Source organism: Phyllostomus discolor, chromosome 3, assembly GCF_004126475.2.
Source record: "Phyllostomus discolor isolate MPI-MPIP mPhyDis1 chromosome 3, mPhyDis1.pri.v3, whole genome shotgun sequence".
NCBI lineage: Eukaryota > Metazoa > Chordata > Mammalia > Chiroptera > Phyllostomidae > Phyllostomus > Phyllostomus discolor.
Genome location: NC_040905.2, coordinates 106,960,496 through 106,987,922, shown reverse-complemented (window position 1 = coordinate 106,987,922; position 27,427 = coordinate 106,960,496). Strand labels below are relative to the sequence as shown.

Sequence of the window (27,427 nt, the reverse complement as noted above, 5' to 3'; positions counted from 1 at the left end):
GAAAAATTTTTAGTGCAGTGTTGCTTTGCAGGAAGCACTGGTTCAACTGTTGGTCTTTTTTGAGTTGGGCTGATGTTACAACTGAAAACAAAACAAAACAAACAAAAAACAATGCTAGACAGAAACACATACACACTCATACACAAGGAAATGACACCATTTATTTCAGTTTGATGTGTTAATTTGCTAGAGATTTACTCTGTTTTTCCCATTGTGACCTAACATGTTGTGTGCTGTGTGGGTACTAAAAATAGTCATTATGTATGACTCTGCATGATAATCTCACTCTTTTGTAATGGCTTAACTTTCCCTGTCTATGGCTCACATAATTTGAGAAACTTAGTGATCATTATATAAGGAAACAAATTAAATTTCACACAGACTCTGCTAAGAAAGTGGCATTACCAAACCCATTTTACAAAAGGGCACTTGACTTTGAATGTTGATCTGGGAGAAGAAAAGGAAAGAAACAGAGGAAGAGAAGAGGGAGAGAAGAGAGATGAGCAATGTCATTTACAGGAATGGCAAATTTCTTCTGGAAATAGTCTGAAAATGCTTAAGCAAAGACCCATGCCTGAAATTTAAAAAAAAAAAAATCTGACTCCTCTCTGTCACAAATCTCTCAGCAAACTATCCAGTGAACGCCATCTGCTTTCAATTCTGTTTTTGAAATTTCTCTCAGATCCTGCTGCTGCTGTTCTTGCTCACACCTACATTCCCTTTAACCTGAGCAACTTAAATAACCCCTTAGAAATTTTCCCAAAGATTCACACATACCAATTGCCATTTTATTTCTAAAGAAGCAGTCTAATTTATGGGGTTCATATATCCTGGTTTTGCAACTTCCTAGCTCTGTGACCCTGAGCAAGTTATTGAATTCCCCAGGCCTCATTGTCTACATTTGTAAAACAGAGGAATGGCAGTGTCCTTATTACAGTGTTCATGTGAGGATTAGATGGGTTTATTTATTTGAATGCTTAGCACCCTGCATGGTATATCATCAATACCAAAGAAATGTTACCCGTTACTATTATTATTTTTTAATTTTTTAATTACTTCATTATTGGTCAATTACAGTTGTCTGCATTTTCTCCCCACCACTCCCCCCACCCCAGCCAAACCCACCTCCCTCCCTTGCTTCCACCTTCTCCTTTGATTTTTGTCCATGTGTCCTTATAGTAGTTCCTGAAAACCCTGAAATTAGGAATAATCTAAGAATAGTCAGAGGGGAGGGGAAGGGGACAGTCAGGAGAAGGGTTTTCAAAAACTATTATTATTTTTATGTTGTTCTCTCATCTCAACCTTTTTCTACAGTGCTTGAAAGATTACCGAATAAACTGCTGTAGTCTGTAATCCAATTCCAGTGTGGTCCTTCATGCCCATAATTTCCCTTAGAACAATCTGTATTCATTTTATGTTGTCATGTAACAAGTTACCTCAAATTAAGTTACTTGAAACAACACCTCTTTGTGATCTCATGGTTCAGCGGGCTCAGCTGGGCTCTCTGCTCAGGGTCTCACAGTGCCAAAATCAAGGTGTCAGCCAGGCTGGGCTCATAATTGGAGAGTCTGAGAAGAAGTGACTTCCAAACTCATTCAAATTGTTGGCTGAGTTCAGTTCCTTGAGGCTGTAGGACTGAAGTCCTCATTTCCTTGCTGGCTGTTGGTCAGGGACTAAACACAGCTCCTGTGGCTATCCACATTCCTTGCCATGTGACCCTCTCAATCCTCAATTCTCAAATCCTTCTTATGCTCAAATTTCTCTAACTTCCTTTTCTGCTATTAGTTGCAAAAATTTCTCTACTTTTAAAAGAATGTTAGGCCCACCCCAATAATCTTCCTTTTGATGAATGTGAAGTCAACTGAAAACATCCTTTTGCTATCTAACATAATTACTGAAGGCATACCTCATCAAACTCATGGTCCCACTCACACACTGAGGGGAGAAGATTATAGATGGGTGAGGGTCATTCCAAACACACAAGCTGTGTTTCAAACATACTAAACCCTTCCTCAGATGGGCCTTGAACACTCTTGCCTCTGAACTTTGGCCTTCGATATTCTTCCTACGTGGAATGGTCTTCCTACACATGTTCAGAAGTCCAGATCATGCTTCTTCCCTGAGACCTTGTTTGAATGAGAAGCCCTCTGTATAGATGCCCTTGATCCTTCTCCCTACATTTAATACATCTCTTCTCTAAATGCCGGACAGTTTTATCAGAACACCTTTTGCAGCACCTTTCACGCTATCTTATGGCTATGAGCATTTCCTAGTGCCCTATTAGACTCAGTATAGAAAAGGCTGGTTCAAGTCTTACTGTCATTCTGCACAATGACTTGCATATAGTAGGTACTCGGGAAACTTTGTTTAATGGAATAAATGCATAAATAAATCAGAGTCATATGTCTATAATTGAACATACTCTATTTATTGGGGACAGACTTAACTGTTAAAATCATTTAATAATTCAATACTTATTCAGGACTCACCACATGACAGGCCTTAAACTATATCCGTAAACAGCCTTTTATTTAGCATTGTTACTCTCATTCAAGGTGTAACATGACTCCAATTTCCTCATTTGCTTTTCTCCTATATCATTTCTCTTAAGCATTGCTACTAAGTAGTGCATTGTACAGGAAAAAGGCATAAGGACTAAAAAGCAAGAACACTTGACAACTAGAATGAGCTAAATGAAACCATTCTGTCAGGGCTATAAGGAATAAATCTATGCCCTAAAGCAGTAGCTCTACATCTTTAATTGACATGAGAATCACTAGGGGAGCTTATGAAAAAGCAGAGTCAGAAATGATTACTCTCTAGATCTAAGGTAGGGCTAAGGCCTTTATATCTTTTCCATGGACTCTGATCTGGGAAGCCCAATGGACTGCACTGACAGAAAGACCACACTAAATGATGTTTCCAATTTGGGGATGTTCATAAAAGATGTTTTCATTCATTCTTATATCCATTCTACAAATATTGACTCTCAGCATTTGAGCACCAGAGATTTAATGGTAAAGGAAAACCTGAAAACCTGGAGGCAAACAAACAGTATTCTATCACTCATAGCCAGAATTCATGCCTTCATCAACAGGTTACCATTGTTTTTTTAAGCAGAGTGAGCACATAGCAGAAGCTATAATATGTTTGTATCCACATGGAGAATATTTCCAGAATGTCCAACCATCAGCCTGCAGGCTGCATGGGGCCCAGGTTGGCTATGAATGCGACCCAACACAAAAGCAAAAATTGACTTAAAATTATTTTATTTGCTCATCAGTTTTAGTGTTTGTATATATAATGTGTGGCCCAAGACACCTCTTCTTATTCCAGTGTGGCCCAGAGATGCCAAAAGTTTGGACACCCTAATGCATTTTCTTTTCAGCAACCCACACAAATATTCTACCAATTGTCACTTACTGCTCTCAATTATAATTTTCCTCCATTTTCCTTTTACATAATCATTGGAATGTGTGTGTTGAAGCCAAGTACAATGTTTGCATAAATACATCAATCCTTTAGCAGAGTGAATATTTTTCCAGATTACTGAAATTACACACCAATGAACACACACACTTAAAATCCTTATCACACTCTCATGTATTCTGGAGACTCACTTGGTTATTCTGGGTTAAATGTGGTAAGAGAGTCATGGAGGGGTAGTTAAAATACAGTGATGTAGAAGGGAGGTAGTTAGAGCATTCTATAATGAGAAATCATATCAGGTAATAATTGTATCCAGTTACACGCCATTGATGGTGAAAGCCTAACTAGGTCTGATAATGCACTGATATGTCAGAGTCAGGCCTGTACACACCAGAGACCAAATATAGCTTTCTCTAAGATGCCCTTTATCATATTTCTTCTAGGAATGCTTTAAACTCCCATCTACTTCATAATGCATATGGCACTAGGGACATGGTACAATCCTCTTCTTTAATGAGACAAATTCAAAGATGGAACTGCTCTGTCCACCAGAAAAGACAGGGTCTGTGGGATGTGATAAATACTTATACCCCAAGTTCCAATTAGTTGGGTTTGGGTAGAATCTGCTGTACCAAGTGAGAAAAAGGAGGTGGATTTCATTCTGAGGATAGATGGAACTACCTTAATTTCTCCTCTAAACCATACTTTTTCTACTACAGGGATGATGTAGCAATTAGGAATGTAGACTTTGGGGTAAGGAAGACCTCTTTTTACATCTGTTTCTATCACATACTAGATGAAGGATCTGAAGATGATCATTAGCCTCTTTAGACCTGAATTTCCATCTATGAAGCAGGGATAAGAATACTGACTTTAGATGAGTTGTTGAAATGATTTCATGAAATTATGGATGTGAAATTCTCAGCATAGTTATTGGTATAGAGTAACTCTTAATAAATGGTGAGTGAAGTCATCATTACCAGAAGATTATACAGAAGACCTTCCATGCACCTGAAACAAAGCCTGGTAGTAGAGCTCAAGAAACATGAAAGCAACAGACCTATTGCTGATGGGTCTCTAGTCTAAGTGAAGGTGAATATGCAAGCAAACAATTATAATGCAAGCTGCTTACACTCTTGGGAGTTAGTATACAAGTCTGTAGAAATGAAATGGAAAGGACTGAACCCACTTTGGATTATGCAAATGTAGAACCAATGGAAAGGGTTGTCCTTGGTAAGAGGGAAAAACATTCAAAGGACAGGAACATCAGGACATGCCATGCATGAGCAGCTGACAACTGAATATGAGGGCCTGGGGGATATTGAGAGGACAAAAATAAAGCTTTCTGTACTGGGCCACAGGAAAATAGCCATATTTGTTAGAAGAAAGTAATGACTTTGACTTTGGACAAGATGAAGTTAGAGGTTGGTGGACTATTCACATGGGCATGTTCTGCAGGCAAGTCTGTAGGTCAGGAGATCTGGGCTGGAGGGAGGGATCAAAGTGTGGAGGGCAGCTGAGACAAATGGCCCAAATGAGAATGTAGAGTGATGAGAGTGAAGAGGAAGCAGACACATCAGAGCAAAGGGAATGAGACACTTTGTTCAGGAAGACATAATTATGGGTCTACTTTATGTCTTTTGGGGCATCTTTATCATCTTTAATTAGCACTTCTCCAGAAAATAAGAGGGTTATTTTTCTTTAATATTTATAGTTTTTTGTCCTATTTTATGCTTGCGATCAAAATTTCTAACCTGCTTTTTAAAATATTTCTTGCTCTGGCTAGTGTGGATCAGTTGGTTGGAGGATTGTCCCATATACCAAAAGATTGGGGGTTCGATTACTGATCAGGGCACATATCTAGGTTGCAGGTTCAGTACCCAGTCAGGGCCCATATGGGAGGCAACCAATCTATGTTTCTCTCTCACACTGATATTTCTCCCTCTCTCCCTTTAAAATCAGTGAAATTATTTAAAAATTTTAAATATATTTCCTTGAATATAAATATGTATCCCTTTTAAAGCTAGTCTGTCTGTATGTGTATATGTAGATATATAAAGTAGATACACATACATATTTTTAATTTTAAAGCTAGTATAACCCTAAAATGGTAAATAGAATTATTCCCAAATAATTTTTTCAGGTAGTTAATAAAAAATTGATTTGGCTGGCCCTGGCTGGTGTAGCTCAGTGGATTGAGTGTGGGCTGTGAACCAAAGTGTTGCAGGTTCAATTCCCAGTCAGGGTACATGCCTGGGTTGCCGGCCATGACCCCCAGCAACCGCACATTGATGTTTCTCTCTCTCTCTCTCTCTCTCTCTCTCTCTCCCTCCCTTTCTTCTCTAAAAATAATAAATAAATTTTAAAAATCTTAAATAAAAAAAATTGATTTGGCTTGAAGAAATCCACTCTATCACTCAAGGAATAATGCCAATGTTCCTGCCCTCATTCAGATTTCCCCAACTAACCAAGTCATGTTCACCCCTCTTTCCCCAGAGGTGGCTCAGTTATGGGATACTCAAGGAGAGGAATTGCTTCCTACTCATCCTTGTAGCAGCCCTGCTGTCTGCTGGAACGTTCGCCATAGAGCTGGCAAACAAGGATATTGGTTGCACAGTCCTGGATTGACAATTGGCTGGCATCCTGGTATTGTTTTCAAGCATCTCTGGGAAGCGCTGGACCCACCAAACTCCAAGGCAGAGCAAAACCATTGAAGAAAAAAAGAGACAACAGGCACAGAAGCTCCAGTTTGCAAGAGAAATCCTGCTCAAAACTGAGTTCTCCGTCTGCTGAATGCAGGCAGGCACTGTGCAGAGCATTGCAATAACCCACACCGGCTGCACATAAAGGCATAGCAGAAAACAAATCCCTTCTATGGGCTTGTCACTGTTAGCAAGACACCCTCATTACATACTGCTGCTTATAGTGACGCCACTGGGTGACCTCAGAGATAAAAAGAAATTGCCTCTGAATCCCAGAATAACAGATCTCCCCTTCTGTAGACCTTCCCCTCTGCTGACCTGCTGTACCAGTGTGTGCCACTCAGGGCGCAGATTTAAGGAAAACATGACTGGTATTTACCTGCTCCACTGGCTTCCTCTTTCTTTGAGACAGAAGCACAAGGAGTTATTTCTGAAACACTGAATCTCCTGAGTGCCAAGAGAATAGACGAGCCACAGGAAGCATTTGTACAATCTAAGCTCAACTCAGCAGCAATTCCCCAAGCTGCCTTTTTGAGAAATTGCTGTATTTTAACAGGAATTTGAAGGAGGGCACACAAAATATTAAAAGGGCATTTTCTGTATCTGGTAATGGAGGATATCAATGGCAGCCTTCTCCTATGCAATGTTATCACTTGCCCTGCAGTGGCCTCCCTATAAAGAGGCTCCTGGGCAAGTAAAATAGGTCCAAAGGCAGCAGACAAAATTCACAGGTATGAGCCAAGCTGGACCCAGGGCTGGTGAATCCATCCAGAGAGAATGATTTTACAGCTCCAAAAGTGATCCTCAGATTGTGTCACTTCAAAAGGTTGAAAAATAACCCCAAACTCAACAACATAGGCAGAAAGGCTCAAGTTCTCTACCTCCTTTAAGGATAAGAAAAAGATAACCTGTATTTTGGCTTTGCATATGTAAGATGAAAGAAAAATCAGAACCTGAAGGATGGGTAAAAAAATGGGAGAATACAGGAAAGAATTACAGGCAAAAAAAAAAATACTCAAAGACCCAGATGCATAAAGGAACCCACTGTACGGTGGTGTGGTTGGTCACAGGGTATATAAGAGGAAGAGAGGAGGTAACAAGGAACAATTAACTAGAATTCAGTGCTGCCCTCAAGCACCACAAAAGTACACAGAATTCCACTCCACCTCGCTTCACACACACACGAACCTAACTTTCAGGAGTACAGAAATTATTTTAATTTTGTCTTTCTTCCTTATTAATAGATGTCCAACCTCAAGAATAGTGCCCTAAACATAAAGGGAACTGAATAAATATTTGTTGAATGGATGAATAAACAAAGTTGTCACTCCTTGGGTGTATCACCTAAAGGAAAATAAGAGTAGATGTTCACTGAACAATGCCTAATATTGTTATGAGTAGTATTCATTACTGGCAGTTAAACATGAAACTCAGTAAACATTGGTAGTTAATTGTAGTGGGTATCTCAATTTGAAGGGTTTCAGTTTTTTTAAATTAAGGTAGAATTACATGCGATAAAATAAACATATCTTGTGTGTTAGGTTGATGCATTTGGACAAATGTTCAAGATAAGGAACATTGTCATAAATCCAGAAAGTTGCCTGTGTCCCTTTGCTGTCAATGACCCACCTCCCCAAAAGCAGCCATTATTTTGATATCTAACCCCAGACTAGTGTTGCCTCTCCTTGAACTTCACATAAGTGAAACCATACAGTATAATCTTCTGTGTCTGGTTTCTCTTATTCAACATAATGGTTTTGAAATTTACCCACATTGTTGTGGGAATTGCTAGTTCCTTATTAATGAGGAGCATTCCATTTTATGAATATACTATAACTTATTTATCCATTTCCTTATTGATGGACATCTGAGTTCTTTTTGATGTTTTGCTATTATGAATAAAGTTGCAATGAATATTCTTATACAAATATTACTTTGGAATATATGTTTGTATTTATTTCCAGTAAATACCTTAGAGTGAAATTGTTGGATCATAAGGTTTATGTACAGTTAACTTCATAAGAAACTGCCAAACACTTGCCCACCATGGCCGTAAGTTTACATTCCCGCTGGAAATATATATGATTTTCAGTAGCTCCACATCCTTACCAACACTTGTCCTTCTTTTCATTGTATCCATCCAGCATGTGCAATGTGGTATCTCACTGAGGATGACAGTGGTATCTCACTGATGACAACGCTGTTAAGGCATGTTTTCATGCTTAAATCAATTTCTCAATTTTAGTTGCCTTTTTTCATTATTGACTTACAGTTGTTCTTTATGTGTTCTGAATGAGCCCTTTGTTATATATATTTTTAAAATAATTTTCCCTGTTTGTGGCTTACTTTTTCCATTTTCTAGCAATCTCTATACACAGTCAAAAGTTTCAAATTTTGATGGAGGCTAGTTTATTATTTTTACTGTGTGCTTAATGCCCTTTTGCATTCTGCTTTCTCAGATCACAAAAATATCCTTCCATAATTTCTTCTACAGACTTTATAGTTTTATCTTTTACATTTAAGTCTGAGATTTATTTTAAGTTATTTTGTGTATAGTATGAGGTCAACGTTTATTTTTTCTTTACAGATATCCTGTTGATCTAATACCATTTGTTAAAAAGACTTTCCTTTCCCCCATTGTCATAATTTTTCATCAAAATAATTTGAGTTTTCAGTTATGAATTAAATTTCTTAGTAAATTTAGAGCTGTTTAGATTGTCTATTTCATTTTGTGTCAGTTTTGGAATATTGTGGGATTTCAAGTAATTTTCCCATTTTATCTACATTGTCAAATTTAATGGCATAAAGTTTTTATAATTTTTAAAAATACTTTTAATGTCTATAGGATCTGTAATATTTCTGGTGATATCCCCTCTTGCATTTTGAGTACTGATTATTTGTATTTGTATATTTTTGTATGAACATTTTTGCTAGGAATTATGAATTTTTAATTAAAAATTTTTATTTATTAATTTTAGAGGAGAGAGGAGGGAACAGAGAGATATTCATTGATTGATTCTTATATATGCCCTCACTGGGGATCAAACCTGCAACCTTGGCATATCAGGACAATGCTCTAAGCAACTGAGCTACCCAGCCAGGGCTGGACCTAGTTTCTTTAAAAATGTTAAGAGTATTTAAAATGTGTGATCAAAGAAGATATGGATAAGCTGGGCTTAAATTTTTCTAGGTCCCTTAAGAGCCATGTCATTTTTTAAAAATTTATTTTATTGTTGTTCAAGTACAGTTGTCAGCATTTACCCCCTACTACTATAATCTTTTCGAAGAACCAGATTTTGGCTTTGTCAATCTCCTCTCTATATTGTGCTTTACTTTGTTTATTTTTATTTTTATGTGTATTACTTCCTTCCTTCTACTTCATTTGGGTTTACTTTGTTCTTCTTTTTTTACTTCTTAATATAAATCACTGACTTTACATTTTTCTTGTTTTTTTTTTTAATTATAAGCATTTAAAGCTATGAATTTCCCTCTTAGCACATCATCAACTTTATTCTTGATGTCATGTTTTTTATTGTGATTCTATTCAAAATACTTTATGTCTTTCTGAATTCTTCTTTGACCCATCAGTTATTTAGAAGTGTGTTACCTAACTTCTAAACATGTGTTGACTTTCCAGATATATTTTTGTTTTTAACTTTTATTTTAATGCTATGTGGTAGAAGAATGCATTCTGCATTATTTCAGTCTTTTAAAATATATTCCAACTCATTGTATGCTCCAGAATTAGTCTAGTTGGTGAATTTTCCAAGTGCACTAGGAGGAATGTGTGTTTTGTCACTGTGGATGGACCACAAAAGCCCTCCACTGCTTCATCATTCCTGTCTGGGAATCTGTAATATTAACCCCCACCCCACCAAAGCCAATGCTTCTGTTGCGTAGTATTTTTTTTTATCTTAGTTAATTAAATATGGTACCCACACTGCATCCAGTACCTTCCCAGCTCCCTGGGGTCTCTCAGGTATCTATGTAATATGCAAAGTGAAGATAAATCTCAAGCTGCTGAAGCAGTTTGGAGGCCATGCGTTGCTTGTCAAAAATAGACAGGATAACAATACAGGCTTCCTTTTTGATGTCTTTTATTTTGCCTTTTATGTGCTATTGTAGTAACTAATTTGAAAGTTCAATTGTGGGGGAGAAGAGAGTGCCACTGGGACAGCTCTTGTCATTGTATGCGTGCCATCATCTACCAGTCCCTGTGAGGTCTCCCCTCTCTGTCTCAGGATATAGCTTGTGTGGTATGTGAGGTAATTTTTTTTCTGCAAAGACATTTTTATAGTTAATATGTATGTACTAGAAAGTGTGCTTTATGAGAAATATAACCTCCCTCTTCAACCTATGCTTTATAGAAGTGGCACACTTAAATTTTGGAAATTAGTTGATTTAAAGTAATGACTACGTAAATGAAAATACAGGGCTTTGTCCATATGGTTAAATGTGTAAACAGGGTACACAATTATGAGGTTTAGGCAAAATGGTGTGATAACTGCTATATTGTCAACAGCTGCTACTGCAATGATGTAAACAAAACTTCATTGTTTTGAAATTATCCGAAGTCCTTCAAGGACCCTTCCTTCTGAGATTTGAGAACCTAGCACAGAGAGCAGCGCACGATTACTACAGTGTACCTGGGGAAAACATCCCAATCGCACCTGACAGTATTTGTCTGCCTTGTTCGAAGAAGGTTCTGCCCCTGGGCATGGGATGGGCTCTAGAGCAGCTCAATGGGAAATGATTTGGGAAAAGAAGTAATTCAAGTCCTCTGTTGCCCAGGCTTTCATCCCTCCCCTGTGTTCAGCACATAGCAGGACACTCACCTTTTCCCATTCTCGGTCCTTGTTCAGCACAATTACCACCAGCCTGGGGTGCACCTGATAGCCTTCCTCAGTGAAGGACAAGTCTTTGCCATCCCATGTCACATTGACCATAAATCTAGAAAAAGGAAGAAAGAAAGGCAGTTTTTAGGGAAGAATCAAAGAGGAGTCAAACAAATGAGTGTATGCCACCAACAATGTAACACTAACAAAGTATAAATGTACAATGCCATCACTCATCTCAAGCAGCCTCTACCTGTGGAAGTATTAGCATACATACAGGCCCTGCTAGGTACTCTTTTTCATGAGCCTGTACTCATTTTCAGAATCTCCAGTTCTATACAGGCTTTAGTAATTGACTGCACTTAGCATGTGGGATAGAGCCTTTCTGTCCTGTCAGACCCTTACACCCTTGTTCAAATGACCTTTTTACAAGAGGATATGAACACATATTCTATTATGTTTTAACAAGCTTCCCTAAAGGAAACACATAAACTCATAAACTACATGATATACAACTTCAAAGAAATTATTTCCCATCTATTCACTATTCAGTCAACTCATATTTATTAAACATTTGGTACATGCCAGGACTCAGCTAGTTGGTTGGAGATAAGGACACAGAGGTAACCCCTCTCCTCAAGGAGCTTATAGTGTAAGGGAGAGTACAGGCATTAATTGACTTATTATAGATCTAGGACAAGTTCTACAATATCGAGGTGGGTGTGCTGGGTGAAAGTGAAACAATGGTCATCAGGCAAGACATCTGTAAGGAAGTGCAGCTTGCCCCGCAGGATGAGTCAGCTTTAACTAGGTAGGAAAAGACATAAGCATGCTTCAGGCAAAGGGGACAGCCTGGGCAAAAGCTCTGTGGTAGTACATATGAGGGACTGAGCGCCTCAGTGAGGATGAAGCAGAGAGGCACAGGGAAATGTAGGAAGTGGTGTGACTGAGATGGTGAATAGGAACAGACGATGCAAAGGTTTTCAGGCCATGTTAAGGAGTTCCATCTTGTTTCAAAGTGATGGAAGACACTGAAGGTTTTAATTAGGGAGATGATATAATCAGACTTTTCTTGTATAACATGACTTGAAGGCTGTGTAGAGAATAGACTTAGGGGAAACCAGAGTGGATAGAGGGGCCTTTGTTACCATGTTTTTATTATCCACATGAGAGGTGACATTAGCTTTGGTCCTGTTGTGGCCTTGAAGGAAGAGAAGTAAGAGTAGGAGCAGCAACAAGTAGGACCAAGTAGAGAAATGTTTAGCAGGTAATTAATGATGAATTAGATGTGAGGCCAAGAAAGACAGGTATCAGGGACAATGCCTCAGTATCTGCCTTATATAATATCTCTGCAGTCAGCTCTTGGCACAGGCATTTTCAACACAGGTGACATCTGTCTGTCTTACAGTACTCTTATCTCCACCATTCCTCAAAGTCACCTTGCCTGTAGTCAGGTTAGACTCAGATGGGAAGGCAAGGCAGAGTTCGCTTCTCAGGATTTGGATAGGGAATCCCCAGGGGTTCACATCTCTTAGCAGCTTGAGAAGAATATGATGTTGTTAAAGACCTCCAAAAAAAATACCACCTAGCAGACACTTAATAAATAAAGTATGTTGAATTGAAGTATTTAAAGACTTCCCAGAAAGACATGGCATCTCAAAGTCATGTCATTTTCTTCCTTTATATTCCTTTGACACTAAAGTCAGCTGAAGAAATAAAGTATTAAAGAGGAATATTAGACTGCAGAAAAATTCCAAAAAGAGGAATTGACCTAACTGGTCACATGTTCGTGCCTGGGCCACCATAGTGCAGAAAAATTAACTGTGTTGTGTGTGGGGAGAATCGGTTAATCAGTTCTTCTACAATGAGGTGAAGAAACTGGGCTAAAGTCAAAGAACAACTATAGTGTATCCATTCGGCACACCATTTGGGTCATTAAAAATCATACTTTTAAAGACAAGTTAATGACATGGAAAAAAGGCACGGTATTTAATGTTCAACAAGCAGAAAAGAAAATGAAGATAAAGCTTGTCTATGCTTGGAAGGATTACAGGCACTTCTTTTGTGTCTTTGTAGTCTCTAAATTTTATGCAGATACTTTCTATTTTAAACAAAAATACTGTTTTTAACACAAAACACTGCTATTCTAGAAGAAGCAAAGAGTGATTACTATTCTATTTGGTGCATTTGAGGCATCTTAGATCATTTCCTAGTAAGATAACTTATTGATTCTGTTACAGAACAAACAAGGGGGGGGCCTGGGATGATGTACTATTGCTGAAAGAAAACCCCAGGTCTGTTATGTCCGCTGCCTATAGGAAAGATGTCTCTCAATGCCAGAGATTCATGAAAAGGAAAGGAAATGTTTATTTAATGCTATACAAACTTAAAGTAGTGACCTAATGTCTTCATCAAAAATCCTAAAGTCCCTTAAAACACCCGAACAGACACAGTCCTTCCTTCCCCCTTTGCCCAGTCTAGAGTACTGTATTTTACTCAGGAAAGGAAATAGAAGTCCATGGCTCAGGCAGTCCCTGGTTCTTCCCACTACTCTGTGCTAGGCTGGTAGGCCTCCCTCATTTCCTGGCACCCTCAGCTGTGTCGCTGGGATCTCTGCTAAAGCTGGGTGGTGGTTCCCCCTTCTAAAGCTGCGGGGGTCCCCACTCTGGCAAAGGCACATGGTCCTCTCTCCCAGGGCCACGGGAGTCCCCACTCAGCCAAAACTGCATGCTACTCTCCTCTCAGGGCCACGCTCAGGGCGGGGAGGGGGGGTCACCACTCTGCCAAAGCCACGTGGTTCCCCCTCAATGGCTGCCGAGTCTGGGTTTAAATGCCTGCACCAGTCTTCCTCTGCAGCCTCATTTCCAACTCCTCCTACAATCGGCCTCACATGCCAGAACTCATATCCTTCCAGCTTTACTAGACTGCCATCATGAGTCTGGGCAGGTGTGACCCCATGGCATGGAGCCAATCATCTCCAAGCTCCCACACAGGCAGCGCTGTAACTTGGGAACCAGTTACATCTTGGTGGAGAAGTTACTTCCATTCCCCTGGCTCAGAGTAAGGCCACAGCTATTTAACATATCTATGTAACCAGTCAAAGATTATAGATATGTTAAATGACCACACCAGAGGGTAGCTGCAAGGCTATTGCTATGCGAAACAGCTCTCAATGGCCCTGCTCCATTTGTCCCTTCCCCCAACCCACACCTGGGGCAGGGGCAGTGAAGGGGGGGGGGGGATGAAGACATCTTAAAATCTTCTGGACACCTTGAGTTCTGGACCCCATTCCAAATGCCCATTTGGGGTCCTCCCTCTTGGTTGCACCCTGTAACAATTCCACAACTATTTACTGAATGCCTACTATGTGTCAGAACTATTGGTGAGTCCTATGGATACAGAAATAAAAAACACAGTGCCTTCCTGCTCTCTTACCCTCATTCTTACAATTCAGTGGCATAGACACATAAATAATGATAATACTAGAATGCTGCTTGCGTACTGATGGACAATGAGAACATAGAGGAAGGGCCTCTAACTCAGCCTAAAGGATTTAGGAAGACATTCCTGGGGAATCTTTTGTTTTTTTAATCCTCACCCAAGGACACGCTTATTGATTTTAGAGAGAGGGGAAGAGAGGGAGAGAGAAAGGGAAAGAAACAACAACGTGCAAGAGAAACATCAATTGGTTTCTTCTTGTATGCACCCCAACCAGGGATCTAACTCACAGCCTACCCATGGGCCCTGACCAGAATTGAACAGGGACCTGCAGTTTACAAGACAATGCTCCAACCAACTGAGCCACACTGACCAGGGTGGATTCCTGGGGAATCTTGAAGAATGAGGGGATTGAGGAGAGGCACAAGAAAAGGATTCTGAGCAGGGAAATAACCTTAAGCAAGGAAGACTCAGCACAAGGGGTTACACATGCTAGGGAAAGTAAGAAACAGCTTATCAAGATTGGCAGGAAGTGGAGTTTGTCTGGAGATAATCCATGAAGCCAGTTCATAAAGGACCTTAAATGATACCCTAAAGAGTTTGGATTTTGTTCAGAAGGCTATCAGGATGCATGAAAGATTTTAAGTAGAGGTAGGATGCATTCAGATTTGTTGCCAATAGAAGCAGAAGTAAAAACAAAGTTTCTCAGCATTTGAAGACAACTTAAACATTTTTTATGGTTAAGAAACATTCATTATCTAGACAATTGGAATTGGGGTTGTTTGTTTGTTTGTTTGTTTGTCTATCTGTTATAGAGGGTGCAGCCAAGGGGGGGGACCCCAAATAGGTATTTGAAATGGGGTCCAGAACTCAAGGTGTCCAGGAGATTTTAAGATGTCTTGACCCCTTCCCCCACAGATGTGAGTTGGGGGAACAGGCACACAGAGCAAGAACATGCAGGGCAGCTTTGCAGCTAATCCATGGCGTGGTCATTTAACATACCTATAGCCTTTGGCTGGTCACTTAGATATGCTAAATAGTTATGGCCATGCTCAAGGCCAGGAGGATGGAAAGGGACCTCCCCCTCCAAGATGTGACTGGGGACCAGGTCCCCCAAGTTACAGCACCTGCGTGGGAGCTCGGAGAAGATTGGCTCCATGACATGGGGTCACACTTGCCCAGACCCACGATGGTGACCGGAAAAGCTGGAGAAGACAGCAGATTGAGGGCAAGTGTGCCCGAGTGTAGGAGGAGTCGGAAATGGGGCTACAGAGGAAGATTGGAGCGGGGATTTAAACCCAGACACGGCAGCCATCGAAGAGAGAACCACGCGGCCTTGACAGAGTGGAGACTCCTGCAGCCCTGAGAGAGAGAACCACATGCCTTTGCCAGAGTGGGGACCCCCGCAGCCTTAGAATGGGGAACCACCACCTGGTTTTTGCGGAAATCGCGGCGACTCAGCTGAGGGTGCCGGGAACCCAGGGAGGTCTCCCAGTCAAGAAGGAGTACTAACTGGGAACAACCAGAGGACTGCCTGAGCCATGGATTTCTATTTCCTTTCCTGAGATACGGTACTCTGGACTGGGCACAGGGGGAAGGAAGGAAGGACTGTGTCTGTTTGTGGGTGTTTTAAAAGGGACTTTAGGATTTTTGATAAAGACATCAGGTCACTATAAGTTTGTATAGCATTAAATAAACATTTCCTTTCCTTTTCACAAGTCTCTGGCATTGAGAGACGTCTTTCCTCTGGTGGCAGACATGATGGACCTGGGGGCTTTTTTTTCAATAATAGTATATCGTCCCAGGCCCCCCTTGTTTGTTCTGTAACATATCCTTTGATGCTTCCTGGGTGGCATTTGATGAACTGAGTGTGTGTAGTCCAGGCAGGCACATTTGAGGAGTGTTCCACTTCATATATCCTTACTGAGACCCTTGACAAGACAATTTGCATGGATTGGGAGTTTAGACAAGGACTGAATTTTGGTCAAGTTCCTCATTACCAACAAGCTTTTAAAGTAACTAATTGGGATCTAAATTAAGCTGTTTATATTTTTCAAGTTGGTTTTTTGAGTTTGTTCCCCATTGTTATTTTTAGCTCTATCACATTATCTGGCACACTGTCAGGGCCAAGTTAACATTTGGTGGTACAGTGTGTTGACAGATCATTACCAGAAGTGCCATCCATCCATACATCCATCCATCCCTCAATATAGTCATCCATTCATCCATGTAGTAGACATGTTTGAATACCTAATATATGTCACACCTCATGCCAAGAACAGTACTAGGAAAATAATACAAAAATAAACAAACATATACCTGCAACAAATAACTTTAATAAAGAACAATGATGTAAAAATTATACACATATGAACTAATTAGGTTGGCGAAGAGCATAAGGAATAGAGTGGCCAATTCTACTGTGGAGGTCAGGCTGAAATCAGAAAACAGAGTGGAAGATGTTTGGATTATGTCAAAGAAGAAGAACAAAGGTTGGCCAGGCGAATAGCAAGGGGAAGGAAAGGAGATGCACTGCACAGAGGAAATGTGGCAAAGTCAAAGGCCTAGAACCATGAAACACAATGGAACTCTGTTCATAGAATTTCAACATAAAGACTGAAGACAAAACTACCAGTGTCCTTTACCTGGGATAGCAGAAAATCTGTTACCAAGTCACTTTGTAGCTGCAGCCCAAACTCATAGTTAGGCCAGCCAATTCATTGAGGGTCTGTATTTTTTATTTCTTTTAATTTCAATAAAATCCAATGAGCTTGCAAGCCAGGTTTTGGTTATTCAACACTTTGGGAACAAATAGAGTTCAGATTGGATCTACCTATGGCCCTAAATGTGGGTGAAACTGAAAAACTTAGTTGATGATAAAGAGGTTTGGAAATATTCAATATGTTATCTGTTTGGAAGAGGCAGACCAGAGAACAGATGTTTTGGGTTTGACTGATATACCAGCCCCAGGGAGAGTCATTCATAGGGTTACATTGTAGGAACCAAAGGTCATGGTCAGCAATTTTTAAAAGATTTTATTTATTTATTTTTAGAGTTAGAAAGAAGGGAAGGGAGGGAGTACGAGAGGGAGAGAAACATCAATGTATGGTTGCCTCTCACGTGGCCCCCACTGGGGACCTGGCCTGCAACCCAGGCATGTGCCCTGACTGGGAATGGAACTGGCAACCCCTTGGTTCGTAGCCTGCACTCAACCACTGAGTTACACCAGCCAGGGCCACAGTCACCATTCTAATCAAGAAGCTAGCATGTACTGTTGAATATCTAGGTCCCTTTTTGCTTTGCCAGTTGAATCTACTTAAATCCCCATCTTCTTTAATCCCCCGTCTCTATTTCTTCCACTCACTCCCTTTTCTCCCACTTTGTAGTGCAATCAGAAGAAATTAGTAGGGTGATTATTAGATATAATCCCTCTTCTTCAGATTTTATGGAAATAATTATATGGAAATTCTCATGCTCCAGATTTCCATGTTCTTTTAAGATTCAACATTCTGGACCAATGAGTCCATATACTCAGTGTTAATATTCCCTTTCCTTTCTTTCTTTCTTTTTTTTTTTTTTATTAAAGGTCTTCAGTCCATTGGGAGGAAAAAAACTTTAACACAATTTTTTGCTAAATGGTAATTTCATTCTGAAGTTGGCAGGGAGCAAGTACCTATTACCTTCAATTCCCCCGTCCAATTCCTAGGAAGGACAATCCATATTTCTTTAGGCTTTCTTCACATTTAAACTTGTTCCAGAGCAAAATTCTTTACCTAGGGAAATATCATTGTACACCCCATTGCTTAGTCCCCATTAACACTCGCTGGGCACTTGTATTAAATAGTAAAGTTTTATCAGTGTTTTGTTTACCTCTCAAAAATGGATTATAAACATTTAGTGACCAGATAAAATATGAGAAATTCAGGCTACTGCTAAATTTCAAGTTACATTTTCAATATTTTGATCAGGAGCAATAAATACATGAAAGCACACTGGCAAAACACAGAAAGGGGAGACTCCACTGGTTTGCAGAGGGTTCATTTCTGGGTCTTCATCATCCACTGATGGTAAAGTGTCAAGCACTTGATTTTATTGTTAGTGATATATACAACACTAAACCAAAAAATATATAAATGTACAAGGTGGGGCAAAAGTAGGTTTACAGTTGTTCATATACAAAATAATACAATAACTAATAATAAAAAATAAACTCTGTGTTTTTGCATACTCACACCTATAAACCTGCTTTTGCCCCACCGTATGTATGACTTGCATATAAGTTTTCTTTGGTATCTACTCTTAGGGGGTATGAAGCCAAAGTCCAAGTGAAAATAAGAATACTTGCTTGCAATTTGTGCCTTATGATGTTGGGGATACGAAATAACATTGTAAAACAGGTAGGTCCTTTTTTCCTATATAACTATGACTGCAAAAATTTGGACCAGAAATGTCATGTTTTCTTTAGACCTGCATTATGTAAATGAGTAGCTATCAGCTACAGGTGGCTGTCAAGCCCTTGAAAGGTGATTCATCTTCATGGGGATGTGCTATGTGGGCATGATACACACTGGGTTTAGAAGACTTTGTATTAAAAATAGTGTAAAAGAGCTCATGAATAATTTTATATTGATTTCATGTTGAAAAAGACTAGACATATTGGATGCAATAAAAATATTTTATTAAGATTAATTTTTGTTTGTTAATGTGCTGACAGAAAATTTCAGATGACTTGTGGTTCACATTATGTATCTATTGGACAGCCGTTTGAGACTGTCTTTGGTGTTTTTTAAACAATAGACAGTCTGCATGACTAAGGCAGTGCCTGCTCTGCCCTGTTTGGTGTTGTCGAGTTTCTGGCACATAGCTGGTGCTGAACAAACATATGCAGAATGGAAGAGAGAACAAACTGATACTTTCTATGTTGTGGATGACAGAACTGAGAATAAAGCCTTATTCCACCATCCCCCAGTGTGTCATTTTGGACAGTGAATTTAAAATTCTCTGCCCTGGCAGGTGTGGCTCACTGGATTGAGTGCCAGCCTGTGAACCAAAGGGTCACTGATAAAATTCCCAGTCAGGGTACATGCCTGGGTTGTGGGCCAGGTAGAGGGCATGCGAGAAGCAACCACACATTCATGTTTCTTTCCCTGTCTTTCTCCTTCCTTTCCCCTCTGCCAAAAATAAATAAATACATAATTTAAAAAATAAAAGTAAAAAATGCAAATAAAATTCCCCCAGCTTCCATTTCCTTCTTCATAAAAATAGATCAGGTTAAACCCTATAAACTGGCCATGACAGTTTCACATGCTTTGACCTAACAGGTATCTAGCTGCCAGGTCTGGTAGTGGTATTAGTGATAGTGCATATAAAATACCTAGCACAATGGCTAGCATATAAAGTACCTAGCACAATGGCTAGTATGCAGTTATTGCCTAATAAATAACAGTTAACATTTATGTAAATTTTTGATGCAATTTTTTTACTATTTTACCATCCTGTCATATTTTTGAACATTCCACCCCAAATGCAAGCTGGTCTTTTAAAATCCATGCCATGTCAATATACTCATTTCCAGGGTCCCTCTGTCCTTCTGTCAAGACAACCACATATGGGCTACATCAGCTCCTTTAACTTGACTTAAAATGTCTCATCCCTCTCGATTTCTATTTTCTCTCTTTTGCCTTATGGTGCTAAGTCTCCTTTAACTTCCCAAATCTGATTATTTGAAATGTTCTCTAGACATATTTATTATTCACCATTTCCCTTCAGACTTTAATTCTCTTACTGTTTCATAAATGCCACAATAACCCACTTAGAGTTTCTGGATATGAGGTTAATTTTCCATCTGCTTTGCTATTTCCCACATTCCCCGGGGCCTTTTCCCAAATCATGCTGTCCCTTAAATACTTCTTTGAACTGCTTTGGGTGTCACTATTTTTCGTTTGTCATTTAATTCACATGTTTTTATTTTTCAAAACAGAGTCATTGTTTCCTTAACCTCTTTTAAGTTCGCAAGACACTCTCATTTTTTTAATGGTTTTGCTCTTCCCAGTTTTCTTTTGTAGGTTTGAAATCCTTTCAACTTTGCTGTCTCTCCTAGCACCCTCTCTCCTCCATTCCCTTTATGGGCATGAGCCCTTTGTTGTCTTTAGACGAAAACCATGGAGCTGTTACCCGTGTTCAGTTCCCAGCTTCTGTACCACCCCTACCCCTAAACACACCCTTACATGTTTCTTTTCAGCAAGTTTCTGAATGAATGCACTTTCCTCCTTGCCCATGGCTCAATGTCTTATACACCTTGGTGGTTTCCCACTTCCTCTGAACAGTTACTGAAGTCATGACCACAGAGCTGAGACATAAATGTCAGGACAGAATTGTAATAACTCCAACACACAGATGTGCATATTCTAGCTCAGCATCATCCAAAACAGACTCAGAAACTATGTAATAAAGAAAAAGAAAAATCTAGGTTTAAGAGAGGAGGGGAATATTTATTCTTTCAACTCAAATTTTACTGTGGCCAAATAAAAAAAAATAATGTGCACTGATTGGTGTGGTTCAGTGGGTCCCACAAAACAAAAGGTTGCCAGTTCAATTCCAGGTCAGGGCATATGACTATGTTGGGAGCCAGGATCTCCATTAGGGGTGTGCGAGAAGCAATTGATTGATGTTTCTCTTCCTCCCTTCTCCCTCCCTTTCCCTCTCTCTAAAATAAGTAAACAAATAAAGTCTTTAAAAAATAATAATGTTAATTATCCTGGCTGAGCAATAGTGAATTTTTTAAAAAATTAGAACAGTAGATGGTAAGCTCCATGATGGCAGGGATCTTTGTTTTGATTGCTGCAATTCTAAAACACCTAGAAGGATGAGCAGAGTCCTCCAGGAGATTGCATATTCAATGCTTCTTTCCTGTGCAACAACTTCAGACAGGAAATTTTGCAAGACAACTTTGGTTTTGGAATCTGAGAGCCTGGGTTAGAATGTAGTTCTGTGACATTCAATCCCAGGGAGGTAAGTATCCTAAGTTCTCAGAGCATCCATTTCCTCTTCTGTAAAAGTAAGGTATGGAATGTGGCCAGCAGTGTTTGGCACATAATAAATGATGATTGCAGTTGCCATGGTTTTACATACTTATCTTTTCTCCTAAAATTTGAGAATAAAGGCTTTCCTTTAGATGCTAGAGGATCATTTTGGCTGCTAATTCCAGTCCCCCAAGGGAGACAACATATCCCTGAGTCCCCTACACCAAGAAAAGAGGAGAAGAGAATGTGACTGCTCAGAGCCTGCAGTCCCCCCAGACCAGGCTGTGGTACAAGGGTGAGGACTCAATGCCACCCTGCCTGTCACTTCTCCTGGGCTTCTCATCTCTATTTGGTGAGCACACCTGAACCAAAGGTGACTTTCTGGAGACATGTTCCACATGCTGTCTATTGTAATAACAACTTATAGTAAGTTAGGGCAAAGCTTACTCTATAAGTATGACCACTTCCCATCCCAAACAATCCCTCACCAGATAGCAACCTGAGCCATTTGGCTAAAAGTTTACACTGGGAGAAGGACACATAAGGTAGGAATTTAGATGCATGTCCTAATTCTACATATCAAGAGTTATCAGAGGCCCGTGTGCCCATTAATAAAGTAGTTCTCAGAATCTCATCCTGCCCTTGTTCCTTATATGTGTGGTTCTTTCAGGAACCTGGTTGGAGATCTGGAAAACTCTTGAAGTTCTGGATAGTGTTTTGTAACACTATTAGTAGCACCAATTATTATCGCCATTTACCTCCAATGACTCTACCTCATCTAACCATTTGGAACTGGCTAGCACAGAGGTCAATGGAACTGCCCTTGTAATGAGCATCTCTTCCAAGAGAGCCATAAAAATTAGGTAACTTGACAAGCATTTTCTGTGAGGTCACTTGATCATCTGTGTCTATGCTTCCAAAATATCTGGGATCACAAACAGGCAGTTGTGCATGGATGTTGCCCTCCCCAGCTCTACCTCACCCCCAAATGTATAGAATGTGATGATATGACTCAATTCAAGGTGTAATTTTATTGAAGAATTTCTGGATATCCCCATGCTAGAATATAGCTCCCATGAGAACAGGGTAATTATCTATTTTGTTCTCAGCTGTATTCAACATTCCAGAATTTGAAAAGTGCCTGGCAAAGAGGAGACAGTCAATACACATTTACCAAGGGAATAAATGTTCCTCTGTTCTTTGTTATGTTTTCTTGCCCCTGTCAAGGAGCCCTACTTTATCCATCTGTCCAGTGGGTATCCACCTGTGCTCCCTGGATCACTGGGTATCTGATGAGGTAACTGAAACAGAGAAGAGGTTGGGGATGAAGCCCTGGGCTCCTAGGAGTTCCACCTCTGCTCGAATATTAACTATATTATACTTATTTTAAGTTAATATTTGGGGAAATTCTACTACTTATATCAGTCAATTAAACAAGCAAGTCAGAAAACAATTAAGAGACTTGTCCCCCCATGTTTATGTACAAGAAGAATTCTGGTCTTTAAATCAGGAGACCTATGATCTTGTCCCACCTCCCTGTATATGTGAGTAATAACAACTTCTTAAAGAAAGAGACTAAAATGTATTCAGCACCTAATATGTGTTAAGTACTATACCAGATATTTTCCATATGTTCCTGAATTTTCACCCTAAGAACTAAGTGTGGATTTTCCTATTTCACAGAGAAAGAAAAAAAACTCAGAGGATTTTATAATGGTGCCAAAGGCTACATAGGGTGTCAGACACTTGTAATTGTCCATCAATATCCTCTCTCCTCTTGTGCCTTCATAATAGAAACCCCCATTTTTAGCAGGCACATAGCCTTCTATAATTAACTTTACATTGTCCAGCCTTCCTTGTAGCCAAGTATGATCATGTGATTATGTTCTGGCCAATAGAAGAGAGAAGATATGATTTGTATAACTTATAGGAAGTATCTTATAGGGAGGGAATGATCTCTTCTCTGCTCCACCCTCCCTCTTGCTGGCTACAATGCAACAGATGTGACAGCTGGAGCACCAACAGCCACCTTCACACTCTGGGACAGAAGCAACTGGCTGAGGGTGACAGAGCCACAAGGCCGAAGCAGCCTGGATCCCTGACACTCTGAAATACCACACAATCCCTGAATGAACTTTGAACTTCTTTTACAGGAAAGAAAATTAGATGCCAATCTTGTTTAAGCCACTTTCATGTTTTGGGTTGTGTGTTCCTCTAAAACAAAATTAATTCTAGCTGGATTAAGTGGTCGAGAGACTATATGAATCAAAATGGATTCCAAAACTTCAAATAAAGCTGTACCTGCTACCTTTTAGCCTTCTCTGCACCTCAGTTAACCTTCCCTGAATAATATGGGCATGACATCACATATCTTTCGTTGACTTCCAGCTCTGCAATATTTGATCTCCTGATTTTCCTCCCAGTACATACTCCTATATTTTGTCCTACCCCTGTCTTTTAATATGTGCTGTTCCTCCGACCTGGAATGCCTTTCCTCCTCATTATGTTCAATCTAAACCCAGTACTTTTTTTTTGCAAGTCTAATTTCAAGCTCCATTTCTGCCATGTGGCCTTTCCTAATATTTGCCTTTTCTTAGTTCTTTTTAATCCATACCTCATGTTACAGCTTTTAGCAATATGTTGGCCCTACTGTTCTCTAAGAATTTCACATCCACTGATTTGGTCTCACCAGAAGCAAAGATTAGATCTTGGTTTTAGTCATTTATGTTGATCTAATACCATGCTGTCAGGCAGAGCATGCTCAACATTTACTGACTCTATTCTAAAAGCAGTACGTTAATCTTCACCTCAGGACTATCTTTTTCTCACTTGACACCAAACAAAGGACTGAGTGGTGATGATAAGCCAGGCCACATGTCTTAGTCCACATTATTTTCTGTAGCTAGCTAAAATTCCTTTCCATCCCTTACATGATGTTTATTGGCTGCCCCTCATGATCATCTCAAAGTCTTACCAAATTCCTCCAAGTCAGATATGCCCTCTCCCATTTCTCACTTCCTATATCTCATGTGGTATTCTCCTCTCTTAAAATAAACTTTCATTATTTATGTGTAATCTAATCCACTTGGAGAGAATTTTTTTTCTAAAGATTTTATTTATTTATTTTTAGAGAGGGAAGGGAGGGAGATAGAGAGAGAGAGAGAAACATCAATGTGCGGTTGCTGGGGGTTATGGCCTACAACCCAGGCACGTACCCCGGCTGGGAATTGAACATGCGACACTTTGGTTCACAGCCCACGCTCAATCCACTGAGCTATGCCAGCTAGGGCTGAGAATTTTTAAAAGACACCTTTTTTTGAAGATCCTTGTGATGGCTAAGAGGTGCTTGGATAGCTGGTAAAACATTATTTCTGGGCGTGTCAGTGGCAGTGTCTCTAGAAGAGATTAGTATTTGAATTGGTAGAGTGAGTAAGAAAGATAACCCTGATCAGTGTGGGTGAACATCATCCAATCTGTTGAGGGTCTGAATAGAACAAAAAGGCAAAGAAAAGACAGATTTGTTCCCTCTGCTTGAGCTCAGATGTCCATTTGCTCCTGCCCTTGATATCACTGCTCCTGGTTCTCTGTTCTTTGGATTTGGACTGGAACTTACATCACTGGCCCCCTGGTTTTCAGGCATTCTGGTTAAGACTGGAACTATACCACCAGCTTCTCTGAACCTCCTACTTGTAGATGGCAGATTGTGGAACTTCTCAGCCTCCATAATCATGTGAGCCAATCCTTCATAAGAAATCTCTTTATAAATATTTATTATATATAATTCATTATATATCTTTATAAATATATAATAAATATTTATATTTAATACAAATATTATTTATATTTAAATATAAATATTCATATTTATGTGCATTACTTATATATTAATATAAGTAATAAATCTATTATGTATAATTTGTTATATATAATAGATTCATTATTTATATATTATATATATAATATATATAATATATTATATCTCTTATTTGCTCTGTTTCTGTGTAGGACCCTGACAAATAAAACCAGATACTACCATTGGCCAGAATTGTGAAAATAAGACATAAACCTGTGGTAAATATGATGCAAAACGACACTCCTGGACTTACATTATTCATCTGCACAACTTTATCACTTCTACTAGATTATAAATTCCCCAAGGACAAGAGCTCCTAACTCAGCACTCTGAGCTCTATTGTCAGGTAGAAAGAAGTGCCGAATTAAGGACAGACAAGTGGAAGTTGAGTTTTAAATACCCCATTATTGGCACTATACCCTTAAGCAAATCACCCAAGTTCTCTGAGATTCAGCTCAACCCTGTGTCAGGGGTTGGGTAACACTATTGTCTTAGTCTGCTCTGGCTGCTATAATAAACTACCACAGATGGGGTGGCTTAAACAGCTAGCCTTTGTCTCTCATAATTCTGGAGGCTGGAAGTCCAAGATCAAGCCCCTGCAGATTTGACTTCTGGTGAGAGCTCACTTCCTGGTTTACAGATGGCTATCTCATTGTTGTGCCTTCAAGTGGTACAAAGAGGCAGATTTGGTGTCTCTTCCTCTTCTTATAGGGCATTAATCCCATCATAAGGGCCCTACCTTTATGACATCATCTAGCCCTAATTACCTTCCAAAGGCCCCACCTCTAAATAACATCACATTGGGGATTAGAGTTTCGACATATGAATTTGGCGGGGGTGGGGAGACACACAAATATTCAGTGCATTGCAATCACATTGCTTAATGGCTGTAGTGCTAGAGTTAGAAGAGGGCCCATAACAAATACATTTCTTAACTGAGATCCACAAGTAGTGTAAACAACTACCCTGGTATTCCTGGAACTGAGGGGTTTCCTGGAGCATGAAACATTCAGTGCTAAAACCAGGGCCATAAATTACAGGCCATAGATTATGAGTTTGGTCATTAAGCAACACTTGAAAAGCACATCTACAAAGTGGCTCCAAATCCATTTCTTAGCAAACACATCAATGCAAACAAATATTATTTGAGTACCTATTCTATGCCACCAATGTTCAGGAGATAAGACAGTAAGTAAGAAAGAAAAAGACTTGTAGTCCTTCCACCAATGTCATTTAGAGTTTAGTTAGGGAAAAAACAATTATTATCAGGAAGTAATTACAATAAATGGAAAGAAATATATTTGTAACCAAAGCCCCTAATGCTATAGGAACATTAGCAGGGAGACCTAACCTAATAGAATACTGATTAGTGGTCTAGTATTCCATTTCTACCTGCTTTTCTTTTCTCTTTTTTCATTGTTGTTCAAGTAGAAACAATCCACCTGCTTCTCTTAAGGGAAAACACCAAGTTGAATTCTCAGGAGGAATAAAAAGCTCTCATGCTTTCCCAGACAGGGAAGATAACATCCATGAGTGGAATGGGCCGGGTGCAAGATTATAGAGAGTGGTGAAAATCCCAGCTAGAGGCATTTAAAATCATTTAAAAGCTATACTTTAAATGAAATAAAACACAGCTATTCTATATTTGAAGTTAAGAATACCCATGTTATTTCCTTTAGCAAAAATGCAGGCTTTCTTTTATAATTATCTCCTTCATAGGGTGGCTTATTGACACATGAAAAGCACACATCTTTGGAAAGGGCCTCCCCCCACCTACATACACCTGAGTATGCTTCCCACCACTCCCCTAATTCCCCATAAAAAAACAGATCTGGTGGAGGAGGGGTGCACCTCCTCCCAAGCTGGGTCCATCAGACTCTCTTGGGAATTTGAAACTTGATAGATGAGACAGACAAGAAGATTTTGGATCTGGACCAAGGTGATAGTTACTTTCTTCCATCAATAAACATTGCCTTACCTTCTGACCTTACCAAACTTTGGCTGCTCAACTTTTACTTTGATTTTTAAAGATTCTCTGATAAAGTTCCAATACATGTTCTACCATTCCTTCTTCACTACTTGCTTTTGTTTAAAGTAAGCTGGTCAAAGTTAATTTCTTCAACTTAATGACAAAATACCTTAAGTAAT

At 39.5% G+C, this 27,427-nt stretch overlaps 1 protein-coding gene across 1 annotated transcript in view; it reads right to left on the bottom strand.

Annotated features, from left to right (window-relative positions):
* Window positions 1–27,427, bottom strand: part of GRIN2A (glutamate ionotropic receptor NMDA type subunit 2A) — a 385,717-nt gene that overhangs the window by 108,119 nt on the left and 250,171 nt on the right. Inside the window, exon 5 of the mRNA XM_028520832.2 lies at window positions 10,967–11,081. Within this exon, the coding sequence (XP_028376633.1) occupies window positions 10,967–11,081 (115 nt within the window). The remainder of the gene's footprint in view (window positions 1–10,966; window positions 11,082–27,427) is intronic.